Here is an 18971-nt window from a genome sequence, read left to right on the forward strand (position 1 = left end):
CTGATAGGTGGGAAAGAAGATGGACAGGTGGGACAGTTCAAGAGGGCGGTGCCAAGTTGGAGAGTTGGATAAGGTGGGGAAGGGAGATGAGGAAACTGAAGTTGACATGGATAATGAATAAAGTCTGTCTTGACAGGATTTGACACTTTTTTTCTCCCTATACATACTTCTATGTTTGGAAAATGGCTTCATATCAAAGCCACTTGTTTGTATATTTGCAATCAAGAGTAAAACAGGCATAATGCTGTTCATCAAAGAAGGCTTAACATCTCATCTGAAAGACTGTGCTTTGAACAGTGCAGTGGCATCAATAAAGTTACACTGAAATATCAGGCCTAGTCAGAAAGCTCGAGAGTATCAGGTATCGGGGTAAAGAAACAAGTCTACTGTTACTGATCGAAATTAGTTGATAAAAGTGGGAGGGGAATCAGGAAATACTGTTCAGTGAAATTAAATTATTTATTCAAATTTTAGGAAAACTGATGAAGGGAAGCTGTTGTACCTTGAAGGCCAGTGGCAAAGTATGCTGGCTTACAGGATGATTACAGGAAAATCTAATAGATTGCTCTGAAATTTAGGAAAAACTTTGAGTAAACATGCAAATTAAAAACATATGGAGTGGGTGCAGGGCACTCAGCCCCTCAAACCTGCTCTACCACACAATATTACAGATCATCTGATTAATCCACATTCCCACCTATCCTCAACAGTCTTTGAAACCATTGCTCATCAAGGATTTACCCTCTACCTTCACCAGAGCTAGAGTTCCAAAGACTCTCAACTCAAACAAAAAAATGACTCACGTGCCTTAAAGGGGCAATCTTTTATTTTGAAAGTGATCAGAGTTCTAGATTACCCATAAGAAACATCCTTTCCACATCCAACCTTTCAAGACATATCCTCATAAGACTACTAGACTAATTTCTGCAATTATCAGGTTAAGTTTTGAACTGTTTCCAACATAGTTACACCTTTTACTAAAAAAAGGCAACCAATACTGTACTCAGTACTCCAGATGTGGGCTCAACAATGCCCTGTAGAAGTGAAGCATAACCTCCTACTTTGGTATTCAATTACCCTTACAATAAAAGAAAACATTCCATTGGCTTTTCTAATTAATTGCTGAACCTGCATACTAATCCTTGCAACTCAATCATCAGAGGACCCAATTCCTTTTGCATTTCAGGTTAGTTTATTTTTATATTTTTCCTGTCAAAATGGACAAATTAATATTTTCCCATGATACTCCATTTGCCAGAACTTTGCTCAATCATTTGGCAAACTTCTACCAGCATTTGTACAAAACGCAACAAAGAGTGTTGGATAACAAAGACCTCCGCAAGTCAAGATAAATCCTAATATACATCACGACACTTCTATATTGTAGTAAAATCTGGACTGTCACACAAGAGCACTTGTGAAATTCCATCAGCAATTCCTCTGCCACATACTGAATTGAGTGCGAGATCACTGAACAAACAGTGTTTTTACTGATGCCAGGTTAACAGCACTCAAGCAAAACTCCTGCGAAGTCAAATATATGCACCGGACAAGGAGTCCAGATGGATAAAACACGTATCCTCTGTCAGACGCTCTACCTTTCAAGTCCAACACACTTGGGGAAGACAAAGAAAACATTTTAAAAGTTTCTAAAGTTCTCCTCAAAGCACATCAGCATTGACTAAAACCATTGGGAGGAATTTTCTACTAATGGCAACACGCTTTGAGTCACAATATCTTGACAAGGCAGAATAGCAGCACAGAAGGATAACAAAAGCAGCAAATCGAGACCCACTCGTTCGTGGATATCCTGCCCTATGTGCTCGAAGATCAGCAGATTTATAATCTTTCTGTTCAATCACAAGGAGAACCACGGCAGAAATCCACAATCCGGAATACATATCACCCTCAAACTGAGGTACACTTGATCACGAGAGGTGACATGAATGTCAAATAATCCAAAATGCAATTAAAATGAAGCTCAAATAATTTGGGATTGGAATAATGGAACGAGGAATGTTCTGCCATAAGTTGTGCCTGTATATTTCTGAGATTGTTAAACTTTGTTACACAGCATAGAGACATCAAGGTTTGGCAAGTGACAAGAGTGCAAGTTGCTTGAGAAAGAATATTGAAGACAATATTAAGAAAGGGACATTAGAGGCTTTGCAGAGCATGTGGGATAGACAACATTAAGTTGGATAATCAAGAGTGAGGGGATCAAACGGAAGAGTGGGGTTAGAGTCACTAGGCAGTGACACATACGTGAAAAAATACATCATAAAAGAATGGAAAGCTAGCAGGAAGGCAGTATTAGATTAAATTGGGTATCAGCAGACCAGCATTATGACTACAGGCTGCTGTTGTCCCAAATGACATTAATGGAGTGAGGAAAGTGGAAGTGGACTGGGTGCTTTATGCAGATGTTCAATGCATGATATAGTTTGTTCAGAGAAATATCTGATCGTTCTACCCATCAACATCGGAATTAGCAGAAATTCATCATGATGCCCACCTATAAATCAGTTGCTCTGAGGGAGTACTGTACAGTCAGTCAGAGATCATATCTTCTGCTCAGAATGTTAAACAAAGACTCTGGCCTAACAAAACTGAGTGCCAATTATCCCATGGACCTATTTTGAAGAACAAGTGTTCTGACAACTATTTTTCATTCATCCAATATTCATTTGAGCATTAATCATCAGCCGTACCCACAAGGTAGAGCAAAACATCACCCATTCACAGCGCAATGCCATCTAGGCCCTCAAAACCAATCACAACATTGTCATCAAACCAGCAGATAAAAGGAGGAGCCATCGTCATTCAGAACAGAATAGATTACTGCAAGGAAGTGCACCGATAATTGAACAACCAGGAACACTACAGGCAACTACCAGCTAATCCAACCAAAGAACACACCCGTTAATTAAACACATTGATCAGAACTTTGGATCCAGTCCTTCAGAGTTCCCTCATCCCACGTATTTCTCACGGAGGCGACTTCTACTGCCTTCCAAACGTACACAAAGCCAACACACCGGGACGTCCCATCGTGTCGGGCAATTGGACCCTATCTGAGAATCTCTCCGGTCATGTTGAAGGCATTTTGAAACATAATGCCTTCTGTTTCCCAGCTTTCTTACAGAAACTCAGCACCCATGGACCAGTCGAACCATGAACATTCCTCGTCACATTCCGCACTCTATACCAGCATCCCCCACAGCCTCAGTACTCGACACCAACAACTGCCAATCTCCAAACACCATCCTACAACTCATCCACTTTATCCTCGATCACAACGTCTTCACCTTTGACAACCAGTTCTTCATCCAGACACATGGAACAGCCATGGGGACCAAATTTGCACCCCAATATGCCAACAGTTTTATGCACAGGTTTGAACAAGACTTCTTTTCTATACAGGATCTCCAACCAACATTGTACACCAGGTACATTGACAACATTTTCTTCCTCTGGACCCAGGGTGAGGAGTCACCGATAAAACTACACAGTGACATCAAGTTTCATCCCACCAAACTCACCATGGACTATCTCGACTATCTGTCTCATTCTTGAACACACGTGTCTCCATCAAGGATGGACACCTCAGCACCACACTCTACCACAAACCCACAGACAACCTCAAAATGCTACACTTCTCCAACTTCCACCCACAACATATTAAGACAGCTATCCCCTATGAGTAAAAAATGAGGTCTGCAGATGCTGGAGATCACAGCTGCAAATGTGTTGCTGGTCAAAGCACAGCAGGTTAGGCAGCATCTCAGGAATAGAGAATTCGACGTTTCGAGCATAAGCCCTTCATCAGGAATAAGAGAGAGAGAGCCAAGCCGGCTGAGATAAAAGGTAGGGAGGAGGGACTAGGGGGAGGGGCGATGGAGGTGGGATAGGTGGAAGGAGGTCAAGGTGAGGGTGATAGGCCGGAGTGGGGTGGGGGCGGAGAGGTCAGGAAGAGGATTGCAGGTTAGGAGGGCGGTGCTGAGTTGAGGGAACCGACCGCATCTCTCCACCGCATCTCCTCCACTTCCCGCTCCTCCGCCCTTGAGCCCCTCCACCGCATCTCCTCCACTTCCCGCTCCTCCGCCCTTGAGCCCCTCCACCGCATCTCCTCCACTTCCCGCTCCTCCGCCCTTGAGCCCCTCCACCGCATCTCCTCCACTTCCCGCTCCTCCGCCCTTGAGCCCCGCTCCTCCAACCGCCACCAAGACAGAACCCCACTGGTTCTCACCTACCACCCCACCAACCTGCGCATACAACGTATTATCCGCCGCCATTTCCGCCACCTCCAAACGGACCCCACCACCAAGGATATATTTCCCTCCCCTCCCCTATCAGCGTTCCGCAAGGACCACTCCCTTCGTGACTCCCTTGTCAGATCCACACCCCCCACCAACCCAACCTCCACCCCCGGCACCTTCCCCTGCAACCGCAGGAAATGTAAAACTTGCGCCCACACCTCCACACTCACTTCCCTCCAAGGCCCCAAGGGATCCTTCCATATCCGCCACAAGTTCACCTGTACCTCCACACACATCATCTATTGCATCCGCTGCACCCGATGTGGCCTCCTCTATATTGGTGAGACAGGCCGCTTACTTGCGGAACGCTTCAGAGAACACCTCTGGGCCGCCCGAACCAACCAACCCAATCACCCCGTGGCTCAACACTTTAACTCCCCCTCCCACTCCACCGAGGACATGCAGGTCCTTGGACTCCTCCACCGGCAGAACACAACTACACGACGGCTGGAGGAGGAGCGCCTCATCTTCCGCCTGGGAACCCTCCAACCACAAGGTATGAATTCAGATTTCTCCAGCTTCCTCATTTCCCCTCCCCCCACCTTGTCTCAGTCGGTTCCCTCAACTCAGCACCGCCCTCCTAACCTGCAATCCTCTTCCTGACCTCTCCGCCCCCACCCCACTCTGGCCTATCACCCTCACCTTGACCTCCTTCCACCTATCCCACCTCCATCGCCCCTCCCCCTAGTCCCTCCTCCCTACCTTTTATCTCAGCCGGCTTGGCTCTCTCTCTCTTATTCCTGATGAAGGGCTTATGCTCGAAACGTCGAATTCTCTATTCCTGAGATGCTGCCTAACCTGCTGTGCTTTGACCAGCAACACATTTGCAGCTATCCCCTATGGACAAGCCCTACGCATACACCGGATCTGCTCAGATGGAGGAATGCGAGGGACACCTCGAAGTAGTCAAGGTAGCCCTCACAAGAACGGGGTACGATGCTCAACTCATCGACCGCCAGTTCCGACGTGCCACAGCAAGGAACCGTAATGACCACCTCAGGAGACAGACACAAGATGCAACCGACAGGGTACCCTTCGTTGTTCAGTATTTCCCAGGAGCTGAAATATTACGCCATGTTCTTCGTGACCTGCAACACATTATCAATGAGGATGAGCACCTCACCACGACCTTCCCCACACCTCCACTACTTGCATTTAAACAACCGCCAAACGTCAAACAGATCGTTGTTCGTAGCAAGCTGCCCGGCTCTCAGGGCAACTCCATACAACCCTGTCACAATAGACACTGCAAGACGTGTCAGAGTGTGGACATAGATACCACCATTACGTGTGGGGACAACTCCCACCTTGTACATGGCAGGTACTCATGTGACTCAGCCAACGTTGTCTATCTTACACGTTGCAGGCAAGAATGTCCGGAGGCATGGTACATTGGGGAAACCGAGCAAAGGCCACGACAACGGATGAATGGGCACCGCACAACAATCAGACAGGAGTGTTCCCTCCCAGTTGGGGAACACTTCAGTGGTACAGGACCTTGAGCCTCAGACCTTCGGGTGACCATCCTCCAAGGTGGATTTCGGGACAGGCAGCAGAGAAAAGTGGCTGAGCACAGGCTGATAGCTAAGTTCGGTACCCATAGGGAGGGTCTCAACTGGGACCTTGGGTTCATGTCACATTACAGGTGACCACCATTGCACTATACACACACACACACACACACACACACACACACACACGCGGACACACAGATGCGCGCACAGACTCTCACACACAGTCCCACACTCTCCCCCTCACAGACTTCAGACACTCTGCACTCACCACACACACGCTTTCTCACACACTCAACCCCCAACTAAGACAGACAGACACACAGACAAAGACTCACATGCACACACATTTTGTGAGGTGAATTTGTACTTGCAGGGTTACATTGTACTTTACTTAAAAACTGCATGCATTCATGTACAACTCCGTTCTCTCTCTTTTTAGATTAGAATCAATCTAAACATCATGACATAGACAGCACACAGGGGGCCAACACCTTCAACATATTGTCTAGCTATCACCGTTGTTAACAGCTAACCTGAGAATGCAACTTTTTAAAATAAAGATTTTGTGATTTACACATGAAAGAAGTGAAACTACGACAGTATTGTAACAAATGAAAGGCTTAACAGACAATCAATTTTTCAATGTATAACTTCAGTTACATGACACTGTAAATTTTTGCTATAAATTCTGTGTTAGGATTGAGCCCTCCACTATCACCTGATGAAGGAGCGTTACTCTGAAAGCTAGTGTGCTTCCAATTAAACCTGTTGGACTATAACCTGATGTTGTGTGACTTTTAACTTAGCAATGCAATACTGCCACCTGGCGCCAGCACTATTCAGAAAACCAGGCATAACAACAGTTACCTCAAGTTCCTGATACACCTAAACATATAATCTGGTCAAATGATGTACAGTGAACACTATGCACAATTTTATTTTTTAAAAGCTTCATTCATGGAATGTGGGCTAGGCCAGTTTTATTGTTTATCCCATTTAGATGTAGGTTTTCTCATTGAGCTGAAAGGTTAATTTCCAGATGTTTCATTACCTTACTAGGTAACATCTTCAGTGGACCTCATGCGAAGCAATGCTGAAAATTCCTGCTTTCTGTTTATATGTCTGGGTTTCTTTGGATTTGTGACGTCATTTCCTGTGGTGAGGTCACTTCCTGTTCCTTTTCTCAGGGGGGTGGTAGATGGGGTCGAACTTGATGTGTTTGTTGATAGAGTTCCAGTTGGAATGCCATGCTTCTAGGAGTTCTCGCGCGTGTCTTTGCTTGGCTTGTCCTAGGATGGATGTTTTGTCCCTTCTCATCCATATGTGAGGATACGAGTGAGAGGGGGTTATGTCTTTTTGTGGCTAGTTGGTGTTCATGTATGCTGGTGGCTAGTTTTCTGCCTGTTTGTCCAATGTAGTATTTGTCACAGTCCTAGCACGGTATTTGTAAAGTTGATGAAGTGAGTGGTGTTTGGTGTATGGAAAATATCAAGCTAATGGACCTATGCCTTACCACCCACTTTACCTTTAACAACAAACTTACAGACAAACCAATGGCAGGGAAACGTCTGGAAATGAAACTTTCAACTCTGACAAAACCTACATCTAAAAGGGATAGACAATAAATACTGGCCTAGCCCACATTCTATAAATGAAGCTTTTTAAAAAATGTTTGTGCATAGTGTTCACTGTACATCATTTGACCAGATTATATGTTTAGGCGTATCAGGAGCTTGAGGTAACTGTTGTTATGCCTGGTTTTCTGAATAGTGCTGGCACCAGGTGGCAGTATTGCATTGCTAACTACGTTATTGTAAATGTCTGTAAGCATGCATGCTGAGAGTAATCTGGAATCTGACTGCTGGTATTCAAAAAGTGAAGGCACCCTCTAATTCTTCAACAAAAACAAACTCCGGTTTGGAGAGAAAGCAGATTTAATATTAAAGGTCCAGTGACCCTTCCTCAGAACTGATTGTAACTGATGACAGTGGCACGGATGTGTAGGTGGGAAAAGGACAAAGAAGGTGTTCAAGACCCTAAAGTTATTGAACTCAGTCATTGTTTTTCCTCATCCTTTGTCCCCTTGATAGAAAGGGGCACATTTGTTAGCTCCTGTGCAAAAAATATAGTACAAATGTTAAAGTATTATGTTTAAGATCATGGTGGCACAGTCAGGAATTATAGAACGACCAACTGAAAGTAGAAGCTATGCTAGGCATAGATTTTAAGCCTTGTTCACTGGTTTCCAAATGACTTGCTCAATCTCACTCACTCAGTTTTAGACAGATGAGATTTCACAAAAGAAACCAACATAATTGCTTTGTTTATAAATTATGCTTGCATGTGATTTTGCTGTCCTTTTTTTTGTGATTCAAATGTATTTCCTCTTTGCAAAAGGTCCCAATATCCTCTGGTGGAAAGTCAACAAAGAAAGTGCTTCTCTTCTATATAATGCTCCTCTTGACCTTGGGGGTGCATGAATATCTTCAATAGCTAGTTAATTATTTTTGAAAGTGCATAGAAATGTAGCAGCCTTTGTACAATCAGCAAATTTTCAATGAGATTAATGCTCAAATGAGTATTGGATGAATGAAAAATAGTCAGAACACTTGTTCTTCAAAATAGGTCCATGGGATAATTGGCACTCAGTTTTGTTAGGCCAGAGTCTTTGTTTAACATTCTGAGCAGAAGATATGATCTCTGACTGACTGTACAGTACTCCCTCAGAGCAACTGATTTATAGGTGGGCATCATGATGAATTTCTGCTAATTCCGATGTTGATGGGTAGAACGATCAGATATTTCTCTGAACAAACTATATCATGCATTGAACATCTGCATAAAGCACCCAGTCCACTTCCACTTTCCTCACTCCATTAATGTCATTTGGGACAACAGCAGCCTGTAGTCATAATGCTGGTCTGCTGATACCCAATTTAATCTAATACTGCCTTCCTGCTAGCTTTCCATTCTTTTATGATGTATTTTTTCACGTATGTGTCACTGCCTAGTGACTCTAACCCCACTCTTCCGTTTGATCCCCTCACTCTTGATTATCCAACTTAATGTTGTCTATCCCACATGCTCTGCAAAGCCTCTAATGTCCCTTTCTTAATATTGTCTTCAATATTCTTTCTCAAGCAACTTGCACTCTTGTCACTTGCCAAACCTTGATGTCTCTACCTGAGCTACAAATCTTGTCAAAACTCGCTATTGCTTATCCCTAATTATCCAGAAGGCAGCAAAGAGTCAGGCGCATTGTTGCGAGTTTGGTGTCACATCGAAGCCAGATCAGGTAAGGATGGCAACTTTCCTCACTCAAAGACATTAGTGAACCAGATGAGCTTTGCCAACAATGAATTATCGGACTCTTAATTTCAGGTTTTTACTGAATTCAAATTCCATAACCTGCAGGAATCGAACCCAGGTGCCAGAACATTACCTGGGTCTCTGGATTAACTGTCTAACAATGATACTATTCGGCAAATGCCTTTACCTCATTCCAGAGTATGGGTCCTGACAGCATCTGGCAAAGCCTGGTTCTGGCTCATTACTGGCCGAGCTCAGTCACAAACTACAGAGTCTTGTTTGACCACTTTGTCATAAAAGCAAAATCGTAATATTTGGAATGCAACCTATAAAATGCATCCATTATCTATGTCAGAATTCAGACTACAAAGAAAGCCTATACAATAACAGAAGTGCTGAATCTGCACAAATTCCTTTAGCACTGACAGGTAGACATCTCCAACTTAGAGTTCTAAATGCAATAGGGATGACTATAACATTCTAAGATTACAAAATTTAATTTCTTATACACCGGCACTGCAGAGTCCTTTACATTACCTTGAATCGTGAAACAAATCTGGAGAATTCCTGATGCCAGTTGTTTAGTGTGGAGGCAGGAGAGATGATTAGAAATGGACCCCAAATATTTTCTCTCTGCATAAGAATCAAGTCAGTCAATATATGTGCACTAAATTAAGTTAGTTCATCAGATTCATTAAAAGACTTTTATTTGCATTAAGGGTTCAACAGCCTTCACCTCAGGTACCTGAATATGAGTGAAAGGGAGTGTTCTTAGTTCAAAGTTATAAGAAGTCAGTACTGAAGTATTAGACAAACAGCCAAATTCTCTCTTCAATTTAGCCTAAGCAACCATGGTCAGTTCCAGTTTATGCACAAATCTGATTTAGATTTGTGCTCAGCTCTGGCTATTTAATCGTTTACAGCCTGCGCAACCAGAAAAGGTTGCTCAATCAGTTTATATATTGGGGTGAGAGATTAGGCAAGCATTGAGAATTAGCATGTACATAATCTGCAGAGAATAGGGTAAGGCAGTTTGAATTTGAAATTGAGGGGAATTTGGTTGTGATTGAAGGTCTGTGTGAACCAGGGACTTTGATTAGCCTATTATTGCCATGGCCATCGGTACATCATTTCAACATTTTTGTGCATGAGGGTTTCCAAATGGTTGGACATCAGTGTTGGGAGTATGCTTATACAGTGCCTACACAGAGAATGTAGGATGACAGTGCAGAGAGCTTGACTTTACATTTGGTCCTTATTACACCGTAGCCAGTTAGTTAGACATCTGATTTTTGTGACAACGGTGTGAAATTTATGCCAAATGACAGCAAGTAATCTACTGGTTGTTGTGGTTCTGTTAGTCGGGCTGGGAATTTTTGTTGCAGAGTTTCGTCCCCTGTCTAGGTGACATCCTCAGTGCCTCCTGTGAAGCGCTTTTGTGAAAAATCGCAGAAGCACTTCACAGGAGGCTCCCAAACACTGAGGATGTCACCTAGACAGGGGATGAAACATCTGCAACACAAATTCCCAGCCCGGCGAACAGAACCACAACAACGAGCACCCGAGCTACAAATCTTCTCCCAAACAGTAATCTACTGGATGAAAGGGGCAGGGAGATATGTTTAACTTGGATAATAAAGAGAGATAAAACAAAAATGAAGCTCCTTACAATTAGTTACTATTGCTACTGAAAGTCATCTAAAGCTCTGATGCTCAGAGCAAGACGTGCAGCAGTTTGAGGTGATTCTAAACTCAAATACATCATAAATCTTACCTCAGCTAAATGTGCCAAGAAAGCAATGCTCTGTACTGTCTTCCCAAGTCCCATTTCATCAGCCAGAATTCCATTGATACCCTGAAAGCAAAGGAAATTTAAATCAAGATCAAGCCATATGGAGAGAGACATGTGAATTCACATCAGACAGGTATTCACAGTTAAGGCAGCCAGATCTCCTTATGAAATAGTACATGTGGATATGATATCCCAAAAGTTTGGAACTGGCTGTTAAGGTTAATGAGCTACTAAAATCCTGTGCCACACAATGAGAAATTGAGAGTTTGGAAATGAGGGAACTACTTTGAATTATCTTCATGAAAAGAAAACTCTTCAGATCAATGCTACTGGCAAGTGACCAAATGGTCTTGAGTGCATCATACTAGTCATTCAAAATTACTGACTCTTTCTCCCCACTGTCAAGCCACATAGCCTATCATGCACAATGGTGTGGCCAATGAGACTTGCACCAATACTGAAGAGAAGAATCTCAGTCATGTGCACAGAGATTTTACCTGCTCATAAAGGTTAGCCAGCCAATTCATGCCTTTCAGCTGGTAGGCTTTGAGCTTGCCATTGAACATGGAAGGCTGAGGAATGTCTTCACCAGCCCGAATGGAAGGGTTGGCCAAGCTGTAACTCTCTCCAAAACCAGTCCCCGACTCATTGGCTGCTCGCAATGCAGCCATGCGGCTCTCCTTTGCTTCCTCATCGAACAATCTGGTCTGAAAGCAAAAGTACATACAACGGTGGTCAACTGTGATATCAAGGACTGCAGTTTTAAGAACAACTTATTCTGAACTTAGTATAGTTGTGGATACTACGATCTATAGCAAGATATTCAGTACATGAATTAGAATGGTGGTCTGTTGTCACACTGCCTGCTGGTGCAATAAAGTATCAGAGAGAGATAAAAACTCAGAATCCACATCTTCCACCACAGATTCAGTTATAATCTCATTTAGCCAGTGGAGGCTTTTCATTCTAATCTTTGCTCACACTTAGCTAACATAGTTGAGCATAGAACAAAAACAAAATCTATTACAACAGCTAGGTATAATTTTCTAAGTTACAAACACTGTTCATTAACATAGAAAGTCCAAGAATAGAACAACAAACCAACAAAGTGAACATGGCATAAGCAAATCCCTTCCATAAGACATAAAAGCCAGTTTAATCCTCTCTTATTGTACCAAAGTGCTATTTTCCAATAAAGGACATATGAACATCAGCTGATTCAACTGAAAGTTTCACTGCCCATAAGATTAGCGGTATCAATACAACTTGACACACAGTTTGACACAAGGCACCAGTGCAGGAAAATATCCTCCTCCCTGGAATAAGGCAAACACAGATTACAAGATGTGGATCATCTTTAGCCATAATCCTTACATTTCCCAATGGGTTTTCATTCTCTACAAACTCCAACTCATTCCTGTCAACATCGAATCTCTTCTGCATATCATCCCCATCTCAGACCTAGATTGATTCTCTGTCCACAATACATTAAAGTCCTTCACCTACCAACCTGCCTTCCAACCTATTCACTGCCTTAAAATTTCCCTCCTTGCTTTCTGCTCTTCTTTTAACTCCAAATTTGCATAGCTCCAACCTCGAGTCTCTCTATCACTTCAGTGCACTTTTTGCAACTCCTCTTATTCATGTCCACCTCTCTATTTCTGCCTTCTCCCACCTGAAAACCTAATCTGTTTTTAAACTAAGTTTCAATATTTGTTTCTTGGCATTATAACTGGTCGCCTACATATTTCCAAAGGTACACGATAAAGTGCTGTACAAATGGCTTGCAAAAAGCAAGGAGGTAGTAGTGAACGGTAGTCTCTTAGACTACAGAAAGGTTTAAAATGAAATTGCCAAAGAGTTTGTCTTTGACTTTGTTCACAGAGTATGGGTGTTACTGACTAGGCCAGCATTTATTGCACATCCCCAAATGCCCCAAGAAGAGCTGCCTTCTGGATCTGCTGACATCCTTGAGGTATAGAAACATCCACAGTACTGTGAGGGAAGGAGTTCCAGGATTTTGGACCAGTGGCACCAAAGGAACAGTGAAATAGTTCCAAATCAGCATGGCTAGTGGCTTGAAGGGGAACTTCCTGATAGTGGCATTTAAATAGATCTGCTGCCTTGTCCTCATAGGTGGTAGACCTTTTGAGGATTAAGCAGAATCCAAAGGGATTCCACAAGGTAACTAGGGACATACAGGGCCCCTGAACGATCAGCAAGACAGTCTCTGTGTGGAACTGCAGGAGATTTTGGGGGTGGGGGTGGGGGGGGTGTGTGGGAAGAAGATACTTAATGAGTATTTTGCAGTGTTTACTGTGGAGAAAGACATGGAAGAAATAGAATGTGGGGAAATAGATGGTGATATCTTGAAAAATGCCCATATTACAGATGTGGTGCTGGATGTCTGAAAACACCAACAAGTGGATAAATCCCCAGGACCTGATCTGATGTACCCACAACTCTGTGGGAAGCTAGGGAAGTGATTGATGGTCCCCTTATTGAGCTATTTCTATCTGTGGTAATCACAGGTGAGGTGTTGGCAAACTGGAAGCTGGCTAACGTGATGCCACTATTTAAGGAAGGATGGTAAGGAAAAGCCTGTGAATTATAAACTGGTGAGCCTGATATCGTTGGTGGGCAAGTTATTGTCAGCTATGCGGAGGCATAGGATTTCCATGTATTTGGAAAGACAAGGATTAGGGATTAAGAAGAGTCAACATGGCTTTGTGCACAGGAAATCATGTCTCACAAATGTGATTGAGTTTTTTGAACTAGTAACAAAGTAGCTTTATGAGGACAGACCTATGGACATTATCTGTATAGACTTCAGTAAGGTATATGACAAGGTTCCTCACAGTAGACTGGTTAGCAAGGTTAGATCACAGAATACACAGAAAACTAGCCATTTGGATACAGGACTGGCTCAAAGGTTGAAGACAGTGGTGGTGAAGAGTTGATTTTCAGATTAGAGGCCTGTGACCAGTGGTGTGCCATAAGGATTAGTGCTGGGTCCACTGCTTTTCGTCATTTATATAAATAATTCGGACGTGAACACAAGAGGTATAGTTTGCAGAGGACACCAAAATTGGAGGTGCAGTGGACAGCGAAGCAGGTTACCTCACACTACATAACGATCATGATCGGATGTGTCATTGGGCTGAGGAGTGGCAGATGAAGTTTAATTTACATAAACGTGAGGTGCTGCATTTTCGAAAAGCAAATCAGAGCAGGACTTATACATTTAATATTAAGTTCCTGGGGAGTGTGGCTGAACAAACAGACCCTGGAGTGCAGGTTCATAATTCCGTGAAAGTGCAGTCACAGGTAGGTGAGATATTGAAGGCCGCGTTTGGTACGCTTTCCTTAATTGGTCAGAGTATTGAGTAGAGGAGTTGGGAGGTCATGTTGCGGCTGTACAGGACATTGGTTAGGCCACTGTTGGAATAATGCGTGCAATTGTGGTCTCCCTCCTATCAGAAAGATGTTGTGAAACATGAAAGGGTTCAAAGATTTATAAGGATAATGCCAGGATTTGAGCTAAAGGGAGAGGCTGAACAGGCTGGGGCTGTTTTTACTGGAAGGGGTGACCTTATAGAGGTTTACAAAATCATGAGGGTCATGGATAGGATAAATAGACAGAGTCTTTGCCCTGGAGTGTGGTTGGGGGGGGGGTGGGGGGGGGGGTGAAGAAGGGGGAGTCCAGAACAAATAGGCATAGGTTTAGGTTGAGAGGGGAAAAATGTAAAAGGGACTTAAGGGGCAACTTTCTCATACTGAGGGTGGTGCATGTATGGAATGAGCTGCCAAAGGAAGTGGTGGAGGCTGGTACAATTACAATATTTCAACAGAAGGGCCTGTTTCTGTGCTGGACATCTCTATGACTTTATTTAAAGTTGCTGTTGAAGGAGCTTTTGAGAGTTGCTGCAGTGCATCTTGTAAATAGCACACACTGTTACCACCATGTGGTAATGAAGGGAATGAACGTTCAAGGTGGTAGTTGAAATGGTAATCAAGTGGGAGGAACAGAGAAAATGCTGGAGAAATTCAGCAGATCTGGCTGTATCTGTGGACAGTGAAACAGTTAATGTCTGGAGTCCAATACGATCCTTCCTTGAAACTCCACCTCAGTATCAGTCTCCTTATTTAAGCAAGTATGCAAATGCATTGGATGCAGAGTTAGAGGTCTACAACACATGAAAAGGTTCTTGGGCCCTTCACGCCCATGCCAGTAAAAATCAACCACCTAATTTTTGTAATCTCATTTTCCAGCAGATGGCACAGTCTCACCTGGCTTGGCATCACAAGAGCACATCTAAATGCTTAAATGTTATCAGGTTTCTGCCTCTCCCACCCTTGCAGCCAGCGAACTCCAGATTTCCACCAGCCTCTGGGTGAAAAGGTATTTCCTGACATTCCCTTTAAACCTCCTGCCCCTTACTTTAAATCATCATCTCCTGGTCATTGATCGCTCCACTACGGGGAAATTTTATACTGCCTCAGTCTCCTCTGTTCCCAAGAAACCAACCGCAATCTTTCTTTTATCCCATCTTTCTCCATGACTGAAACTTTCCAGCCCAAACAATATTCTGGTACATCTCCCATGCACCCTCCCCACTGCTATCACAACCCTCCGATAATGTGGATTCCAAAACTGCATACATAATTCTAACTGTGGCCAAACCAACATTCTCAGAAGGTTTACCAACTAATTCCTGGAATGGGTAGGGTGTCACTCATTTGCTACAATAACTTTGGCTGGTGAGTGAAGGCAATCTCACCCCATGTTCTGGAGAAGCCAGATTTAAAAGGCACAAACAAACCCTCTGCTTGAATGTAAAACAGTAAACTAACTTGTATATTCTAATTCTGTGGTCAATGTCATAAGGGAGTAGAATGAATTCTTACAATTGAAGCAACGATGTTTTGGGTTGCAGCAGAATAAAGGTGGTGGCATTTCGCTGTTATAACAAATAACTAAGTGCCTCGTGCTAACAACTGGTGCCCCAAGTGCATATGAAGTTCACTTTCAAGTACCTGTATAACTCATTCCTGATCAGTGAACTTGCACAAATTTATATCCTGTACTGCTTCAAAACAGATCAGGTGAAATTATAGCACAAAACAAAACAAAAACTCATTAGCATGAAAAATGTCATGCACGCCAGGGACTGGGCTAGGAGAGTGGAACACAATCATCAACATAATGCAAACCTGAGCCACTCACTTTGGCTTGCTGCACTCGAAAGGCATCCTCTGCATTCTTCAGTGCCTGTGCTTTATAGTATTCACTATCTGCAAAACAGAGAGTAACACACAATAAAATCATAAGAGTACATGGTAATTTCTCCACTGGGGCTCAGGTTGGTAAAAAGTGCCAAGTTCACCTTGCTAGTTACCGAGAACAGTGCTACTCAACCAATGGGGTACATCCCTCTGTCTGAATGTGAAGTCTATCAAGGTGGGGGGAGAATTATAAAAATAAACAATGAAATAAAAAGGCATGAAGCCAAGAATTAAGATATATATTTGCTACTCAATTGCCAGTGGAAGACAGCTAGGACATTTGGATACAGATGGTACTGCAGTGGTATCCCTGAAAGACAGGGAGCTTGTAGGTGCCATCACCCTTGGGGTGAAAAGCTGTTTCCTTACATTCCCTCTAAATCTCCTGCCCCTTACTTTAAATCGCCATCACCTGGTCACTGATTGCTCCACTATGGGACAATTTCGACAAAATGCCTGGTGACATCTAAGATGTAGAGGGTTAAGAAACACTGACCTGGACATTCAGATAAGATGTGCAACGACATCCTTGAACCTTACTGCAAGCTCAGCACCAGAGAACCAAGACGTGGACCTTTAAATGTCCTATCTATAATTCAATGTTGGAGAGATTTCACAAAATAGAGGACAATAATAAACTTACAAGTTGTCTTTTGAGATTATGAGAAGTAATTCCACCACAGTCAGCATCTTCATCACCCCTGGATTCACTTGCCCCTCTCCCAACTCAAATGGCTCCACTCCAATCTCAACCGCTCTTACCTCAGATGACTGCCCACCTCATCTTTGGTTGTCTACATTTGTCTACCTCCAACCATTTTATCTTCTTGCACATCCCCAAACCTTGGCTTCAGCTTGATATAAATGCTGCTATCGTGAAAGGAGCCCATATTGCAAAAGAGGTGGTGCTGGACATCTTAAAATGCATCAAGGTGGATAAATCCCTGGGACCTGATAAAGTGCATCTATAATCTGTAAAAAGCAAGGAAAGCTAGGCCCTTTGCGGAGATATCTGTATCATGGGTGACATGCCATAAGACTATTATGGTGCCATTATTTAAGAAAGGTGGCAAAGAATGCCAGGCAATTATAGAATGGTGAGCTGCACTTCAGTACTGGCTAAGTTGTTACAGGGAATTCTGAGTGACAGGATTTATGTTCATTTGGGAAGGCAAGGACTGATTAGAAATAGTCAGCATTGAGAATCTGGTCTCACTAACTTGATTAAGTTTCTTGAAGTGACAAATATAGTTAAAGGCAGAGCCATGGACAATGTTTTCTCAGTACTTCAGCAAGACATTCAACAAGATTCCATATGAGTAGACTAGTTAGCAAGGTTAGATCAATGGAATCCTGGTGAAGTAAGCCAACTGGATACAAAATTGGCTCGAAGGAAGGTGACAGGGTGGTGCTGGAGGATTGCTTTTCAGATTGGAGGCAGTGACCAGTGGTGTGCCACAAGGATTGGTGCTAGGTCCACTGCTTTTCATTATTTATTTAAATGATTTGGATAGGAACAGAAGAGGTATGGTTGCTAAACCTGCAGATGAAGCAAATATTGGACAACAAAGAAGGTTACCTGAGAGTACAATATCACCGTGGTCAGATGAGCCAACAGACCAAAGAATGGCAGATGGAGTTTAATCTGGATAAATGAAAGGCATTGCTTTTGGTAAGGCAAATCAGGGCATGATGATTACAGTTAATGGTAAGGTCTTGGAGAGTGTTGCCAACCAAAGAGGCCAAAGGGTGCAGCTGCATAGTTCCTTAGAAACAGAATTACAAAATGATGGATGGTAAAGAACGCATTTGACATGCTTGCCTTCATTGGTCAGTGCACGGAGTACAGATATTGGAATATCATCTTGTGGCTGAACAGGACATTGGTGAGGCCACTTTTTGAATACTATGTTCAAACTACTCTCCCTGCTGTAGCAAAAATGGTGTGTAACTTTAAAGGGTTCAGAAAAGATTTACAAGGATATTGCCAGGATTGGAGGGTTTAAGCTATAAGGAAAGGTTGAATACACGGCGCATTTTCCCTCTAGAATGTTGTAGGCTGAGTGGTGACCTTAGAGAGGTTGATAAAATCACAAAGAGCATGGACAGTGCCAACAGTCAAGGTTTTTCACCCGCAGGATAGGGGAGTCCAAAACTGGAGGGCATAGGTATAAAGTGAGAAGGGAAAATTTAAATAGGACCCAAGGGGCAACTTTTTCACACAGTGAGTGGTGTATATATGCTACAAGCTGCCAGGGGAAGTGGAGAAGGCTGGCACAATTCCAACATTTAAAAGGCATCTGGATGGGTACATGAACAGGAATAGTTCAGGCGGACATGGGGCTAAAGCTGGCAAGCATGACTAAATTAATTTAGGATATCTGGTTGACATGGATGAGTTGGACTAAAGGGTCTGTTTGTGTACTATATAACTGAAAATGGGAAACTGAAATCATGACTGAAAAGGAGAAACATTGGAGATTTTATAAAGCAAGCTTGAGCTGGCAAAGCACAAAGGGAGGAGAACAGAATTCCTTAAGGCATTACCATACTAAGTAAACAATCGTCACCAATGTTCAGAGTGTAGGGACCAATATTTTAAAGGAAAATCTGACTGGTATGTTTTAAGATTTAGGACACTCGGGCCTGGTGTGACGTCAGTCATAAAGCAATTTAAAAAAAACAAGAGCAACAAACTTGGACATGAAGAATAAAAAATGTTAAAAACTGCCAACCAAAACTAAAATTGTG

At 43.0% G+C, this 18971-nt stretch overlaps 1 protein-coding gene across 3 annotated transcripts in view; it reads right to left on the reverse strand.

The window, feature by feature from the left end:
* ino80 (INO80 complex ATPase subunit) overlaps positions 1–18971 on the reverse strand; it is a 222552-nt gene that overhangs the window by 128278 nt on the left and 75303 nt on the right. For all 3 annotated transcript variants that reach the window (XM_060828740.1, XM_060828739.1, XM_060828741.1), the window contains 4 exons: positions 16162–16229; positions 11432–11641; positions 10917–10997; positions 9680–9775 (listed from right to left, as the gene is read on the reverse strand). In XM_060828740.1, the coding sequence (XP_060684723.1) occupies positions 9680–9775; positions 10917–10997; positions 11432–11641; positions 16162–16229 (455 nt within the window). The remainder of the gene's footprint in view (positions 1–9679; positions 9776–10916; positions 10998–11431; positions 11642–16161; positions 16230–18971) is intronic.

The sequence above is a fragment of the Hemiscyllium ocellatum genome, chromosome 8 (assembly GCF_020745735.1).
Source record: "Hemiscyllium ocellatum isolate sHemOce1 chromosome 8, sHemOce1.pat.X.cur, whole genome shotgun sequence".
Classification (NCBI taxonomy): Eukaryota; Metazoa; Chordata; class Chondrichthyes; order Orectolobiformes; family Hemiscylliidae; genus Hemiscyllium; species Hemiscyllium ocellatum.